At 52.4% G+C, this 16,265-nt stretch overlaps 2 protein-coding genes across 2 annotated transcripts in view; one reads left to right on the plus strand and one right to left on the minus strand.

Moving 5' to 3' along the window:
* Positions 1-16,265, minus strand: part of Trim9 (E3 ubiquitin-protein ligase Trim9) — a 259,700-nt gene that overhangs the window by 163,854 nt on the left and 79,581 nt on the right. The window lies entirely within an intron of this gene.
* LOC142588211 (uncharacterized) lies at positions 1,322-9,909 on the plus strand. The gene is made up of 4 exons (XM_075699750.1): positions 1,322-1,341; positions 1,732-1,855; positions 5,116-5,476; positions 9,636-9,909. Exons 2-4 carry the CDS (start codon positions 1,804-1,806, stop codon positions 9,829-9,831), a joined length of 609 nt encoding a protein of 202 aa, XP_075555865.1. The 5' UTR covers positions 1,322-1,341; positions 1,732-1,803; the 3' UTR covers positions 9,832-9,909.

Genomic DNA, 16,265 nt, shown 5'->3' on the forward strand with positions numbered 1-16,265 from the left:
TTCGGTACATACCGATTAATGCCGAATCCAATTTTACGAATTCCGCTTGCACCTCGAAGAGGTTGAATTCTTAAAATTCCTCATTGCTGATCAAACCAGGCCTGCGTCACTATCGGGCTAAGTCAATATAATGTTCTGGGGCCCGATTTGCAAAGCTTTTCGCTCGTATGTGCCCTTTTCCATTGGCCGCCGCGGCCTTTGGCTAATGGTGTATGTCCAGCATCGGGATTGGTTGAAGCTTTCTCTTACGAGCAATTCTAGTGCAAGACTTTTCTTTTTTGGGTGTGAACACGGGCTCAGCGCATTGAACTTTGCCTCTCCGCGTCCGAGTTCTGCGGAACTAATGAATTCTGTGCTTTTTAAGTGAATTAACGATTCGGGCGAAGTCTCCAGCGTCGAGTCTTGTCTGCTTCTCGTGTCGAGTCTGCTAAGGGCTATATTTAAAAATGTGCCGATCCTGAAATGCGGTGCAAGTAGCCCAACTTTCTTCTCTAATTGGCTGGATGCCGGCTTCAGTTTCAACGGTGCTGCACGCTTATTGCGAGAGACAGCGCTCAGAGAGCGTCGCTCGTTACGGCGACACGCCAAACAAGCCTCCCGCCCCCTCCCCCTCCTTCCCTCCCTCCCTCCTCCTCCTCCTCCACCCCCGTTTCCCGCTATTGTGGTCGTGCCCTTCAACATAGAAAGAGAACGCGCCAATCTTGGAGGAGCGGCTTTGACAGGACAAAACTGTGCCTTTCTTTCCCTGTCGTCGTTCGCTGACCGCTGCAATCATGGATGAATTCCAACTCGCCCGGTTCACCATTCTCGCGCAAGGCATACGATTCTGTTCAATTTTCTTGCCCTTCAAAGACATGCCTGCGAGACTCATTCAGCCTTTCTTTTACCGCTTATGGAGTACGATGCACTACGGCTTGGCTTAGCGCAATTCTTTTTCTAGCTTTTATTTTTCTTTTCTTTTTGTCTGTGCCTTAAGACAGCCGTCCTCGAAAAAAAAAAAGAAAGAAAGGATTCCGCGCTGGTTTGGATTCACATTACCTTGTAAAACCGTCTGTTTCTTGGCCTATCTATCGTAGTGTAGAAACAGTTATTTGACAACAAGAACAGTGTATAGTATCTTAGGGATGTCTGTGTAGCCGTAATTAAACATCTCTATTTGATTCAAAACGATCCCCTTCCGTAAATATTGAAACGTTATGCTGCTTTTCCTTCGATCTTCTGAAAATTTGATAGTTTTCTTTTTTCAGACTTGTATACTTACCTGTGCAATCCCATCTGATTCTTGGCTGATCACCCATACTGGGTATGGGCCATACTTAAAGAAAAAAGCAACCAAAGAAGGTAAGCCTTTTTTTCTTCCTTTCGAATTTTTTTGTAAGTTGGGAGTTTTCTTTCGCTCATGTTCAAGGCGATCCTGGTTCCTCTCCTACTCTTTTTTACCTTTTATTTCACGGCTTGGAATTCTTTCTCATTCGTCTATTCCTAAAAATCTTCACAACAACAACAACAACAACAACAATAATAATAATAATATTTTAATATTAACAATAACTTTTCAAGCTTTAACACTGCCACTATTATATTTCCCTCCCTACCTCTTCCTTCCTCGCTATTCTAGCGCTCGCTTCTCTGCCGATTCCCCCGTCGTAGGGCATGTGCGCGAGATCGTCATCGACAACCGCAGAAAACCGACGGCTCGGGGCAAGAGTCTAAAAGATGGCGGACGTGCAGGCGTTTCCCCCGGACGGCCTGGAGGAAGCCCTCCTGGGCAACCAGTCGGCCGAGAGCCAGGGGCGACCGTTCATGGGGAAGACGCCGTCCGTCCTGAAGGGCGCCGTCTACCCGAGGCAAGGAGGTAAGCCTTTCGCTCATTCCACGGCAGCGGCAGCCCGTCCGGTGTCCGTAACCCTTGCGAGGTGCCAGTTCGTCGAGTCCCGCACGCGGAAGCCGACTGCACACGCTAAAATGCACTCCCCACAGGGCAACCAGAGCTGAAGCTTCGCCTGCCAACAGCAGCGCCGTAACACACGGCCTAGCGAGCGGTGGACACAGTTTGCACGTACTGGTATTTCGCGTCAGCGAATTCGCCGATCATCTCGAGACAGACTTTTCGCGGCTCCTCCCATGACAGGTAACCGACGAGCTAGGACGCAGCACAGCGCATGCGCTCAGCGCAACGCGCATGGCATGGCTGGGCGCATCGGGCTAAGCAAACGTTAAATACAAGCCCACGCCTGTTATCGTTAAATGCATTGTGCCATCTTCGCAGACGCCCTACCGGACAATGTCAGCAAATTTTAGTTGCAAATTAAAACTTTCGTAGCGCCTCATAGGCAGCGCCGGTTCCTCATAGTTCTTACGCGCAAGCGTAGACGCCCCCCGCGTCTTACGTTTGCCGCCGCGAGGTAGCGAGCGCCGGAGGAGGGGGAAGGCACCTGGAAGATCTGGAAGTGGAGAAGACATTCGCCACGTTGGCGCTCTTTCCGTTTGTGCTTCGACGCCGCTGTGCTCGCTGCGCATGTTGGAAAGTTGTGCTTCGACTCCTCCCACGCCGCCGCGGCTGTACGCCAAGGGACGCTCCATCTCAACCGCCTGCGGTGATATTGCGGCGACCCGGAGACCCTTGAGCACCACCTCTGTGCTTTGCCAGCGCTGGCACAGGAGAGCCCAATGGTCATCGCTGTATGCAGGCAACAGGGCCTACCTGCTGTGATACCCAGCGACCTCTTGTTCCCGTCGCCCCCTTCCCCCACCTTCGAACTCTCCACAGTCTCTTGGAGTTTGTGGCGGCGAAGGGGATCGCTGCCTTCGTCACCGGCCTCCTCCATGAACGGACGAGACTCCTTCCCTCCTCCTTGCCTTCCTCCTTCCCTCCCTCTCACCTATATTTCCCACTTTCCCTGGCGCTTGCCGGAATCGGCTGAGTTGAGGCCCAGGCATATTCGCTTCACTTCTGGTGGCGGCAATTAAGCGTCGCTTCCCACATTAAACCACTACTACTGCGCAGGTTCGCGGCGTCTCTTCTTTGCACGCGTAGCGATATGCGCTTTCTCTGTGGCACAGCAGCAGGCGTTGCACCATCGAGATCAATGTAGCGTCCGCGTTCGCGCCATTTCCGTTTGTGCTTCGACGCCGCGGTGCTCGCCGCGAATGTACGCGGCGTCCGTGCGCTCGTGCGTAAACCGCGTTCTCGAAGTGAAAGGTCACTAACTTTTATGCGAAGCATATTACTAGAGCTCAACCCAGCTCCTCAGGCGCGGCGGTGTCGCCTTCAATACCACGTGACACCGTGACGTCACAACAGAGGAGAAACGGGGCTCCAACTCGCGCCGTCGCTCGCGGCGTCGCCTTCAAGGCTGACCACGTGACACCGTGACGTCACGACAGAGGAGAAACGGGGCTCCAACTCGCGCCGTCGCTCGCGGCGTCGCGGCGGTATATAAGCAGCTGCGCTTGTTTCTAGGTGGCTTTGTTTATCTAACAGAACACGCGCGAATAAAGAAAAAGAAAAACTAGATTCATTCTGGAAATTCTATCCAAGTGGATACGTCGCCTTGCAATGCTCACTGGCTACAATTCGTAAATTGCCACTTGTGCCGTCAAGTAATTAAGAAGTTATTTAGAGAGTTTTTTTGTTAATTAGCTCAATATTGGAGGACGCTTAAGCTTCGCCTTCAAGAGTGGAACGCGACAGCGTTCCCGTCGACCCGCCAAGGGGTGTAAGACAATGGGCTACGGCGCAGCGACTACGCGCCCCGCATCGGACGCGGTGAGCGTCGAGCAACGCAGCGTTCGGCGCGACAACGAAATGTGCGCCTGAGCAAGCGACGCACGCCTGAGCCTTAGAAACAGCTCGTTTCTAAGGCAACACCGCGTTCACTAGAGGCGCTTTTGTACCGCTTCGAAGCATCGAGCTCCATCTCCAGAGTGTGTGGCTGTCACGGTTGTCTTCAATTCGCACTACAGCAGAACATCAATCACAAGGCCCCAAATACCCTACAATTCTGTTTATTCTCCGAAACGGAAGAAAGAAAAAAAAAAAAACTCGTGGCTCAGTGGTAACGTCTCCGTCTCACACTCCGGAGACCCTGGTTCGATTCCCACCCAGCCCATCTTGGAAGTTGCTTTTTATTTATGAAGTGCCTGCCGTGATTTATCGCTCACGGCCAACGCCGCGGACGCCGACGCCGACACCGACGACACCGGCTTTTCTGCGACACGAGCTCCTTAACGCTATCGCGTTCTATCGCGTTAATATGTGTTTCGATTTCTCGAGCAAGTAATGCACGCCGCTTTGAGTAATTCCGCAAAAGGACCAGAACTGCGTTTACACAACAGCCGATTTTTTAGGAAATTCCCCCGTAAAACTTATTTATTATCGCCCCGTATATCCACAAATATATCCGGCGAGAAAACGGCGACGAACACCAAATTCGATCAGGAGCTGGGAGAAAGAAAATCCTTCGCTTTAAAATAGATCAAGAGAAGGGTTTCCTTGACTTCGCGTACAAAGCTCTACCTTTTCCCTCTATACTACGTTGGGGGCTCGCCACAGCCTAGGAAATTCCCGAAAAAGTGTAATGCCTCGTCGATATCTTCATGGCACCTGCGTCACTGGGATTTCGCCATGGAAGAAGGAAAAAGTTAGGAGAGAGCATTACGTAACGCAGCCAGCCTTGGCAAGCGAATGCTCCGTGGAGGTAAGGGTCCCGTTACAGTCATTGACTTTGGGACCTTCGTCTGCATACTCCTTGTTATTTACTCATTGTTTCTTTTTTTTTTTTGAATGATGAATAAACTGAAACTGAAGCCAGCCCTTTGCTCAGTGGTAGCCCAACACGTGACCTCTTGCGTTGAGGTCACGGAGCAAAAAGAGACTGGAATTATTTCAATTTACCGGGCTCCACAGCGTGGTGAGGCAGCGGAGATATCCAGCTTTTCTTCTCAGATCGCGTGGTCCACGAAATCTGGCGCTCGACTCTAAGAGCACCGCACGCGGATCGACTGTACGTGCCCCTAGATTTGATCCAAATGGTGATTTGAACATGCGCACAAACAGCTCACTGAAACGCTGCGAGTGAGTGAGTGAGTGCGCCTTTCGTGCTGCGAACGCAGAGTACGACGCCGGCTTGGGGCCACCCGGCTCCGGCCCGGGAGGCGCCGGCGGGCAGGCCGGCGGCGACCAACAGCAGCCGCCTCCTCGCCGAGAGAGGCCGCCGCCGTGGGGTTTCTACGCGCTCGTGGCCACGCTAGCGGTGGGCGCCATCGTGGCCGGGGCGGTGCTCGGCAACTCGATGAACGACGTGGCCAGGGCGAAGATGGCCGCCGCCGCCCGGAGGAGCGCCGGCGACTACGAGGACGCTTCCACCGTGGCCGAGAGCGAGACGCCACCGACGGCAAAGTACCGCGATGTCACCACCACCGCCGCCGCCGCCAACGCCACCAGCGCCGCCGCCAACACTACCAAACGGGCTAGGTATAGCATGCATCTACATATCACCCAGAAAAACTGGCCACCTTGCATACGCAATGCCTCATGACCTCGAGCTTACCGGAATCTTGGAAGAACGCTAACATAATCCTAATCCATAAGAAAGGGGACTCCAAAGACATGAAAAATTATAGACCGATCAGCCTACTGTAAGTTGCCTACAAACTATTTACTAAGGTAATCGCAAATAGAATCAGGAACACCTTAGACTTCTGTCAACCAAAGGACCAGGCAGGATTCCGTAAAGGCTACTCAACAATAGACCATATTCACACTATCAATCAGGTGATCGAGAAATGTGCGGAATATAACCAACTCTTATATATAGCTTTCATTGATTACGAGAAAGCGCTTGATTCAGTCGAAACCTCAGCAGTCATGGAGGCATTACGGAATCGGGGTGTAGACGAGCCGTATGTAAAAATACTGAAACATATCTATAGCGGCTCCACAGCCACCGTAGTAATCCATAAAGAAAGCAACAAAATCCCAATAAAGAAAGGCGTCAGGCAGGGAGATACGAACTCTCCAATGCTATTCACAGCGTGTTTGCAGGAGGTATTCAGAGACCTGGATTGGGAATAATTGGGGATAAGGGTTAATGGAGAATACCTTAGTAACTTGCGATTCGCTGATGATATTGCCTTGCTTAGTAACTCAGGGGACCAACTGCAATTCATGCTCACTGACCTGGAGAGGCAAAGCAGAAGAGTGGGTCTCAAAATTAATCTGCAGAAAACTAAAGTAATGTCTCGGAAGAGAACAGCAGTTTACGATAGGTAGCGAGGCACTGGGAGTGGGAAGGGAATACATCTATTTAGGGCAGGTAGTGACTGCGGATCCGGATCATGAGACGGAAATAATCAGAAGAATAAGAATGGGCTGAGGTGCGTTTGGCAGGCATTCTCAGATCATGAACAGCAGGTTGCTATTATCCCTGAAGAGAAAGGTGTATAACAGTTGTGTCTTACCAGTACTCACCTACGGGGCAGAAGCCTGAAGGCTTACGAAAAGGGTTCTACTTAAATTGAGGACGACGCAACGAGCTATGGAAAGAAGAATGATGGGTGTAACGTTAAGGGATAAGAGAAGCGCAGATTGGGTGAGGGAACAAACGCGAGTTAATGACATCTTAGTTGAAATCAAGAAAAAGAAATGGGGGCATGGGCAGGTAATGTAATGAAGAGGGAAGATAAAACGATGGTCATTAAGGGTTACAGACTGGATTCCAAGGGAAGGGAAGCGTAGCAGGGGGCGGCAGAAAGTTAGGTGGGCAGGTGAGATTAAGTTTGCAGGGACGACAGGGCCACAATTAGTACATTACTGTGGTAGTTGGAGAAGTGTGGGAGAGGCAGTGAGCGTAACCAGGATGATGATGATGATGATGATGATGATGATGATGATATCACCCGTCCTGTCACGCTGAAAACGAGAGCCATGCATGAGTGCGATCGTATTCTGGCCAGCATAAGAGGCAGTCTGCGTATACGCAGTCCAAGTAAACACGTCTGGAACCGTCTGGAAGATTATGTGAAGGCGCCTCCGCGACATGACGCCACTTCGTGGCGTCAAGTTAGAAAAAGCACATGCTATTTATGCATTTTTAACGGTTTCTGCGTATAAACCTGTGAAAAACACAACGCGACTTACACATTAGGCGCATAAAAAAGCGTGGCTTCGTTTCTTGCACGCGCAGACGACTTTCCCGTCTAGTTTCCAAGTGTCCTGCTCGGTCGCCATCTTGTCTAAGTACCCTTCATCGCTTTTCCTTTCGGCGTTACCTGCGCGAAGGTGTCTCCTTTGACGTCTTCGTCAGAATTGGAACAGGATTTAACATGGCCTATAGCAAAACATTATCTCGGGCAAGCTCGTTCATAACTGAGAAGGAAAAAGAATTCAGTGCCACGCCATTCCACTCTGTGAGGGTGGAGGACCAGCGAAGCTGCTCTTAATGGCGAACTGTCCCTCGCCGTACGTCGAACGCCGTACGCACATAAATGGAAGGCGAGGCGCGACTAGTCGCTCCTCCGTGCACGATGTTGAGCATCGGAAGATGATAAGGCACCGGGGGGGTAGACATACCCATGCATTGCTGCAAAACGCGGCAAGACACCTTTTACTATAGCGAATCCCAACGGCACGTAGAACAGACACGCGCCTCACAGGATTCCGAGGGCACACACCGCTTCACCGCAGCCAAGCCGATCGTGCGTTGGTTGACGCCCCGCTGTGCAGTAATGGTTGTGAGGTCACTCGAAAACGACAAGTGGTCACACACAGCACGGGTCACACAAAATTGGTTCCCCACAAACTCCCTCTCAAACCTGGCCGTTGCTCCGGTGAAACTTTCCCAAGTTTGCGGGATCGGGACCACGTGGACGGTTCGCATTTCTTTCCGCCTGGGGGTCCTGGCGGGCAGCACGCTTACGGGACCGCCACCACAGGGGAGCGAAAGGAAAGGAAAGGAGATAAGCAAGCGCTTGGAACGCTGACAAAGAGAGTGTGGTACGAAAGTAGACATGGCCGACGTGGGTCAAAGTGTATCGATTCTTATCAGCTTAAGATTTGCTACGGGTTGTACTTGGATTTAAGATATTAAACTTGGCAAGTTTAGCGGAGTGCTTAAAGTCTCCGTCACCTCCGCCACGGATCGGGCCGGTATTGCACAATCTTCGGGATCGACCCACGTATGGGGATGACTTCTCGATCTACAAGGCTCGATAGACACACGCGATTTGTTACAGAATCTATCTATATACAGCCTCGCTGTAAAACAGTGTAGTGCATAAGAAGCAAGGACGACACAATGCTCGTCTCGTCCTTGCTTTATTTGCATTGTACTGATTTTCCTTCTCAGTTAAGATGGCTGCTGTCCACTTAGCCGTCTATGGCGAGCATGGGAATCCAGCTCATGTCGGCATTTTTTTTCGCGCTGATGCGCCTGACGTTCCGGCCCCACAGTTCGACGTATCGTATGGTAGATTTCGGACATCCTTAAAGTCTCGCGCCATACTGTACAATTCGCCATCTTGTCAGCTCTGATTGGCCCGCGGGGTTGCCGCGGCCTCTGCGATTGGCTCGAAATGCCGCCATTGCAGAATGTGACGGATGAATGGATATTACGCGCGTCACCTTTGAAACGCGGTGGTGTCTGATGCCTGTAAGCTCATGCAATCACTTGTACCTTTATTCTGCGCCTATCATCGACCTGTAAGACGCACAGTTCATGATTGTTCGCGCATATATGGTCGCTTTGTTGCACGTCTTTGGTTTATCAAAATTCGTCAGTCTAAGGCTAGCGCTCCTGGCCCCTCCCTATTTCCGCAAATTTTTTTTTTCGGGCTAAAGGAAACTATGTCACACACAAAAAAAGAAAAGACAACAGCATCAACAAAGGAATAACTCTCTCCTTTAGTTAATAAATCAATAATTCTGAAATAAGATTACTCCCCTAAAATATATTCCATATGTTCCTCGCTTTAGGACTGGACGTTATGATGATGACGACTTGTTGGCACCCCCTATGAAACAGGGTGCGCGACAAATGCTCGCCTAACCTGCTCGAGCTAATTAAGTAATCTGTAGATATTTATCGCCCTAGCAATTTGCGTCCGGGTCCGGCTCCCACCGAGCGGCAAGTTGTTATTTCGTTCACTTTTACTTTCACTTTAACTTACCATTTCTACACTTCAATTAAAACTACAAATAACTTCTCCGACGCTTTCCTCGGCTGCGTTATCTGTTAATCGGCTTCGTTCGGTTGCGGCCACAAGCAAAATCGCGGGCACCCCGGTTTACGCCTTTCTTCTCGTTCGCCAAGCGGCGTACAGACGCCCTACACATTCACTTCAAGATGTCAACTTTCTCCGCGCGGACACCGCTTCCCCACCTCGACGCACTCATCCCGCGACGCGGGCATCGCAGATCACACACTTTTGTCCTCGTGACAACACAATGCTACGAACAGCGCGAAAGCCTCTCTCCTTCATAATGCGAACAGCGCGAACAAGACGATGACGGAGTGAAAGGACACTCCGTCGTCGTCGTCTTGTTCGCGCTGTTCCCGTTACGAATGTATACCAAACTCGTCCAACTTTCCACTTTAAGGAGAAAGCCTCTCTGTTGTTCTTCGTTGGCGCTGCAGGACCACCAGGAGGACCACCCGTAAGGAGACGCCGGCCGTCGCGACGTTGGACGCGAGCCCCGACGACGAGGGGCAGACGACCACCACGCGCAAGCGAAAGAAGAAGACCACGAACGCCACCCGCACCACCGCCACCCGCAGGCGCAGGCGGAAGGCCAAGGTGGCCGCGGCCAAAGCCGAGGACGAGGACGAGTGACTCCGCCGGAATGCGCTGGGCCGCCGCTCGCCGTCCTGACCCGCGAGAGGCGCCAATAAACTCCGATCGGCCAAACCACGAACGGCTGTGTGTGTGTGCAGGCTATATATATATATAGTGGGTTCTCGAACGTGGAACGAGAACACGACGATCCCGGGAACCTCTCAATTGCTGCGCGTTGCGCTGTACCGTAGATGCGGTTGCGTACGGCGTTATTTGACCGGGGTTGGAGCGTAGGCGGGTGCGGCTAACAGAAGTAAGCGAGAGATATGATCGAGGCTCGTATAGCATGCGGCCCTGGAACGCGCATCGGCACTCCAGATAACTGCCGCTTGATCGGAACCATCCTCGTCAGATTCTACCGCAGTCGGGCAGGGTAGCATATGACGCCATGAATCGAAGTTCACACCGGCCTTGTGCTAGACGTCTAGGAGGCGTTGGTTGAGCACGAGATTGTGAGCTGGGAATTGCGCTTTCGCTACAGATAGCTTTCACGTGATCACGGACGCAGCTTTCCAACGTGCTTGAACATAAACACGGCGGCCACGATGACGTCAATTAAAACTATTTGTAGTGCTCCGGGCTGAGCATGACAGTAGTGAGGAGAAGCTAACCTAAAGGATTCGGAAGGAGAACCACAGTCGCCGCAAACTGCTCGATCACAAATCGGCGAACGAACTCCGTTGGTTGAGGCCAATGCATCTTCGTTGCACTTCAGGTCGTTTCTGGTCACCATCTCGCTGTGCGGCCAATATTTGTTCCGTTAAGTGCAAGTTGAGAAGCAGTTTTCCGGCGCTACCAAGTACGTGCTCGTCGCACGTGAGCGGCCTGAGGAGCAAGGGGGTTCGAGGTAGCCCTATAGGGGGAGGGCCCTTATCAAAGTACGGAGAAAATAGGGGGAGGGGTTCTAGCAGCACGCTCACTACTGTCAGCTGGCATGCCTCGCAGGGGGCCCAGGGCCCTAGCCTAACCCCCCCCCCCCTCGGCATCCAACCCCCGGGTTCCGGCATTTCCGAGGAGCAGAACTGTCGCACCCGGACACTGACATTGCGTGACCATCGAACAACAAGCCGAGCACGTTAACCTTCCCAAGCTACTCTGAAGAATGTCAAGCGACAAGGGCACCAGTGGGAAGCGCAAGACAGAAATCCGACGGTGGTGAGGAAATTCGCAAGTACACTGTGTGCGCGAGCTGGGCAGGCAGAGTAAAATTGCAAATCAGTTTCCGCGGAAGTCCGCAAGGCGGGAGAAGACTCGTGAAAGGGAGGGGGGAAGTCGTCATCCATCCAACAGTAGCCGAAGCTACAAAGGGGAAGAAAAAAAAAACAGAAAAGACCACGCGGGCATCCCTTTGCAGCTTCAACTACCGTCGGGTGGACGACAATTTCTCCTTCCGGGAGAGGAAAATCGGAGGTCTATGACGACGACGCCTGCGCGCACGATGTTAATCGGTATAGACCCCCCGGATACTTGGCTCGCACGCGCAGCGCACCGAAAGCGGCTTCTAATGTGGTGAGCTACGAAGCGCCAAGGAACGGCCCGGACGCCTTGCGGCGAAGCCTAAGGAAGGAGAAGAAAAAAGACGAAGAAACAAAAAATGAACCTGGAGCCGCAGGGGCGCCATAAATCGAGGCCGATACATTATTCAGTGGGCCGCAGGGCCTCGCGAGGTTTGAAACCGGAGGACCGGCGAGCGCCAGCTACAAACCGCCGTCACAGCGCCTCCCTTCCATGCGCGGCTGCGACGGCAGCAGCAGCAGCAGCGGACTCTTCTACATAATGCCAACGATAACGCGCGACGACGACGACGACCGAGAAGCCCGCTGCCGTCTCACTTGCTTTCTCGTTCGCCGCCATCGCATCGCGCCGTCGGCCAGCCCCACCACCGGCGATTTCCTTCGCGCGGCCTTTATCATATTTCGCGGCGATCCTTTATATTTATTTTTTTTTTCGCTTTAGAATGCGGCCCCCGCGCACTGTTCGTCGCGAGAGAGGCCCCCTTTTTTGTTTCACGACTATGCGTGTCCCACGGAGGAAGACGCTCCTCGGACTCGCGGCCGCGGCGAGCCCATCGCTCGTCCTTCGCGAAGGACCGTTTAGGTTGGCCCCCCCACCCCCCGGCGCAAGATTTATCTTTTCACGCGCACAGCGACGGCGGGTCTGCGGCGTCAGCTGCGAGCTTCTGCTGCTGCGTGGCCACGGTCCCCCTTTCGCTGTCATTTTTCCTGTTTTTTTCTTCTTCTTCTTCTTCCGCCTTTGTCTCCTCAATTTCCTTCTCTACCACTTACATCTCTCTCTCTCTCTCTCTCAAGCCGTCCACGAGAGAACGCCAAGAGCGCGCGGGCGATACGGAGGCAAGCGCGAGCCGCACGCCGGACGCTCGTGCGGAAGGATAAGGAAGGAACGCGCGCAAAACACACGCGGACGCAGAAATAACCAGACGTAAGGAAAGAAAAGCGAAATGCGAGGGGGACGCGTCGCCAACGGTGAAGTCATCGGTCAAACTGGAAAGTGGCGGCGGTTCCCGCGGGACCCTGGCGGAAAACTGCGGCGACGAACGAGACAGTGAGAGAGGGGCGCTTGACCGGCGGCAGCGCTCCGTCACAACACGGCCCAGGAAGACCGCGGAGACGAGGAAAAAAGAATAATCACTCGCTTCGAGGCGACTGCGCATGTAGATGGCGAGAAACGGTGCGTTTCCGCAACGTGCGCGCTTTGCTTGCGAACTTGGCTGACCGTGTGGGCTACGGCCGCGGCCGCTGCTGTCTCGATCGCCGAATAGCTCGCACAAAGGATAGCTTTCATATTAATCCTGTCGGCTTATATAGTATACTGCCACCTGTACTACGTGCTACAGATGCGCTCGTTAGCGGCTCTGTTCGCTGCGGAATTGCGACGAGAAACAGTAAGCGGGTACTTAAAATGCCCTCACCGAAACAAACGCAACGCCTTCGGCCGCATAATTCCTTTATTCGAGCGACCGCTTTCGTTGCTTTCCTTCTCGGGAATTGCTGGAACTTCCTACTAAGGGCAAATCATCATATTACGCGCTGCTCCACGGCAACAAAAGTTTCAGCTTGCCCTTAAACATCTTTCCCATTTCCTGCAATACATATCGCGTTATCGGAGAGGTCTATAGAGCAGCAACAACGCTGATGGCGCTACCTAGTCAAGCAACGTTTAAGCAGAAGTACTAAAGCGCCAAACAAACATAAGAGACACGGACGAGCGCTTGTCCGTCTCTCTTCTTGTGTCGTCTGTTTGGCGCTTTAGTACTTGAGTAACATGCACCAACTAGCCCAACAAAAAGTTCCGTTTAACCAAAAGACAGATACATATGGCTAATGGTAACACCAACAACATTCTACTTAAAATGCCGGTGTAAAGCGTTGGTATAGCGGCACAATCGCTAACATGTAATCAATTTATGATTTTTCTTTCTACGAGAGCAGTCACGCAATGGAAATAACGTATCTCAAACGCATTGTACCCAGTTGGATAAAGCGTCACAAGTCGTCACTGCCAGCTTTGCATACGCGGGCGTACGTCCACGGCTGCGGTGGCCAGGGCAATCCCGTAAACGCTATTGTAGGAAGTTTACGGACAAGCTAAAAAACCGCACAACGCGCAAGGTCAGCCGACAGGCAGCCTGTGTATGAACGCGAAGCGTGAAATGGGGCCCATACGAGGCAGCGTCGCAAGATAGTAGTGGTATGCTAAATATATATAGGCGCCATATATATAGGCACGAAGAAAGCAGCATATATGTTTCGACCCGAAACGACGAACCGGCTGTGAACGATGCCGTAAATAGGAAGGGTCACACACGCCGCGCAATCAGACTCCCAAAATGCCCGCATGCGTGCCGGGCGGAGGAAGCACGGATTCCGATTTCGCCATGCCGACGCAAGCGCCGTAAATCGAGCCCGCAGCGAACGACGCGGTCGCAACGACGGCGAAGGCGTCCCACGGACGAGCAAAGGAAGCGGGATAGGAGCGCATTCCTCTGACGTATACATGGTCTTCAATGCGCGACGAGCAGTGGCATAGCAACGGAGGGGGGGGGGGGGGGGAGGGGTTGCCATATAGGTCTGAAGACACCCGAAAATCGTCGATATCCTCGCCTTCCTCGACTACACCCGGGGGGGGGGGGGGAGGGCGGGGAGGTGACAGATGACCCCCGGGTGCCAGACGACCTAGCTACGCCACTGGCGACGAGTAGCACCACATTTAAGCTTGTTGCGGTGCCCTTTTAAGCACGAATCAATGATTAATTAACTAATTAATTAACTAAGTAATTAACTAATCCCTTTATACTTATTTATTTTACCGTCCAATAACATAAACCGTTATCTTCAATCGCTTAAACGTTTGGATTCTGTCCAACTCAGAGCGTCGTTCAGTTGTACTCGCCGCAATCGATCATTCTTGCGGGACAGTACAGCCGGAGCCAGAGCGCTGATTAATGCAAATGTTTCCGAGAGGCCGCACCACATTCTGAAATAATTTACACCTTTAAAAGAAAATAAGGGCGCAAATCGGTCTATATTTCTCACACCCGTACCGGTTGTGCACCGGTGCGAGTTACAAAGAGATTTACACCTTTGTTCCCTTTTAAGGGTGTAAATTATTTTACAGTGCACCTACCACCCCACCGGCGTTATCTTTAATGATTACCTGTCACTGCCCATATGCTAGATAGGTGTGACGCGGACGAAATATTACAACAAGCAAATTATTTCGCATGGCTAATCGTACAGCTTCACAAATTCGATGCTTGTATCGAAAAAAAAAAAAGCACTGCTAAGGTGTCGAGAGCGCATTGTATTTATTGCTCGGAGGGAAGGGCCGAGACGAGGCAGTCTCAACGGAACCCAGACACACACTGCTTTGCTTCCAGCATACTCCAGTGTCTGGGCCCGCGTAATACAACACCGGCGTGATACCTGAGAGACTGCCATGCTGGCTGGCAGCTGCGAGCTGGCACTCACGTGGTCTTGATGCTCTCGGCAGCGTATATGCGCACCTTGGCGCCGTAGACAACACAAATCACGCGCGATGTGAACATACATACGTACACACGATGTTCCATCGCGAGGAGCCAAAGTGGGATTGTCGACGTTCCGGCCATGGTAGTGTTCTTTCGCGCGTATATACGAGGAAGGCGCATCTTCAAGCAATCATTTTGCGTGCAACTATATTTACCTGAGCTGTATTTACACTTAGTCTTCTCATGGAGGAGGAGGAGGAGGAGGAGGAGGAGGAGGAGGAGGTGGGAAGGAAAGGTAGGTAGGTCAACAAGACGCACGTACGGTTTGCTACCCTACACAGGGGAAGGGGTTTAAGGGAAGAAAAGAAAGGAGAGGGAGGGAGGGAAGAAGGTACTATCGGTGTGAATACGTGTGGATGTCCATAACTTCGCGCCTATAATCGCTCACTGAGGCCAGTCGCTTTCATAAAACGTAACTGTGCCCGCGTCGCTTTGTAAGCCACTCCTTCTCATCGTATTCACTGCAACCATGCGGAAGCAGCCTTCATGCGGCTGTCCCACATAAATACACTGCTTCATCACTGGCTTCAAGGTTTCCTTCGGACTCTCGAGAAAACTTTTACAATCTCTCAGAAGGCGCATCTTAGATCACTTCGAGAACAGCCCGAAATACACCGCAAAGGGTGTGTCGAGCTTTTATTATTTTTTTTCATCGGTATATCATAGTAGTGGGATGCTAAATATAGCAAAAAACCGAACCGCGAAGTTTCGGAAGAGTAAGTCGGTGGCCCCGGCCCAACAGAAGCGCCATTCCAGTGTCAGATCGTTTTATAGGCCATACGAAGAAGCACGCTCGGAAAGCAACACTTCGCTAATCAGGCACGCTCCATCGACTCCTCGGTGCAATCACGACAAGATCCCGCGCACACGCGCATGGCGTTCGTCAGCGGTAGCACTCCGCCGTGTCGCACAGCTGCGATGCGGGAAAGGACGCGTGCGAACAATCGCGCCTCCCGCTACGGAAGAGATGAGAGCGTGTGCCGAACGTGGGCGTGTGTTCACAATGACATTCCTCTCTCGAGCCTCTCATCTCTACAATGCGCCGGCGGCCTCTCCGATCTCGCGGCGACGCCCTGAAGCGACCCCGGGCGAACGGCGGCTCCATTATGTGCACCACACACCACACGGCGCGAGGAATGGTCGAGGGGGGACGTGGCTGCAGGGGGCTAAAACGTTGGGCTAAACGGAGCTCGTAGCACGTGCAGAGCTTCGCACCCCTCCCCTCCTTCCTTCCCCTACAGAGAGAGAGGAATGAGATTCAAATGGACAGCGTGGCTGCTTCGCCCAAGCTATACACGGCGACGGCTATTCACAGCGCTCACGCTGCACAGCGTTGCCAGGTGTTTCCGCGCCAGCGGCAGCTCATGCGGGACGCTTCCCTTTT

This window comes from Dermacentor variabilis, chromosome 7, assembly GCF_050947875.1.
Source record: "Dermacentor variabilis isolate Ectoservices chromosome 7, ASM5094787v1, whole genome shotgun sequence".
Classification (NCBI taxonomy): domain Eukaryota; kingdom Metazoa; phylum Arthropoda; class Arachnida; order Ixodida; family Ixodidae; genus Dermacentor; species Dermacentor variabilis.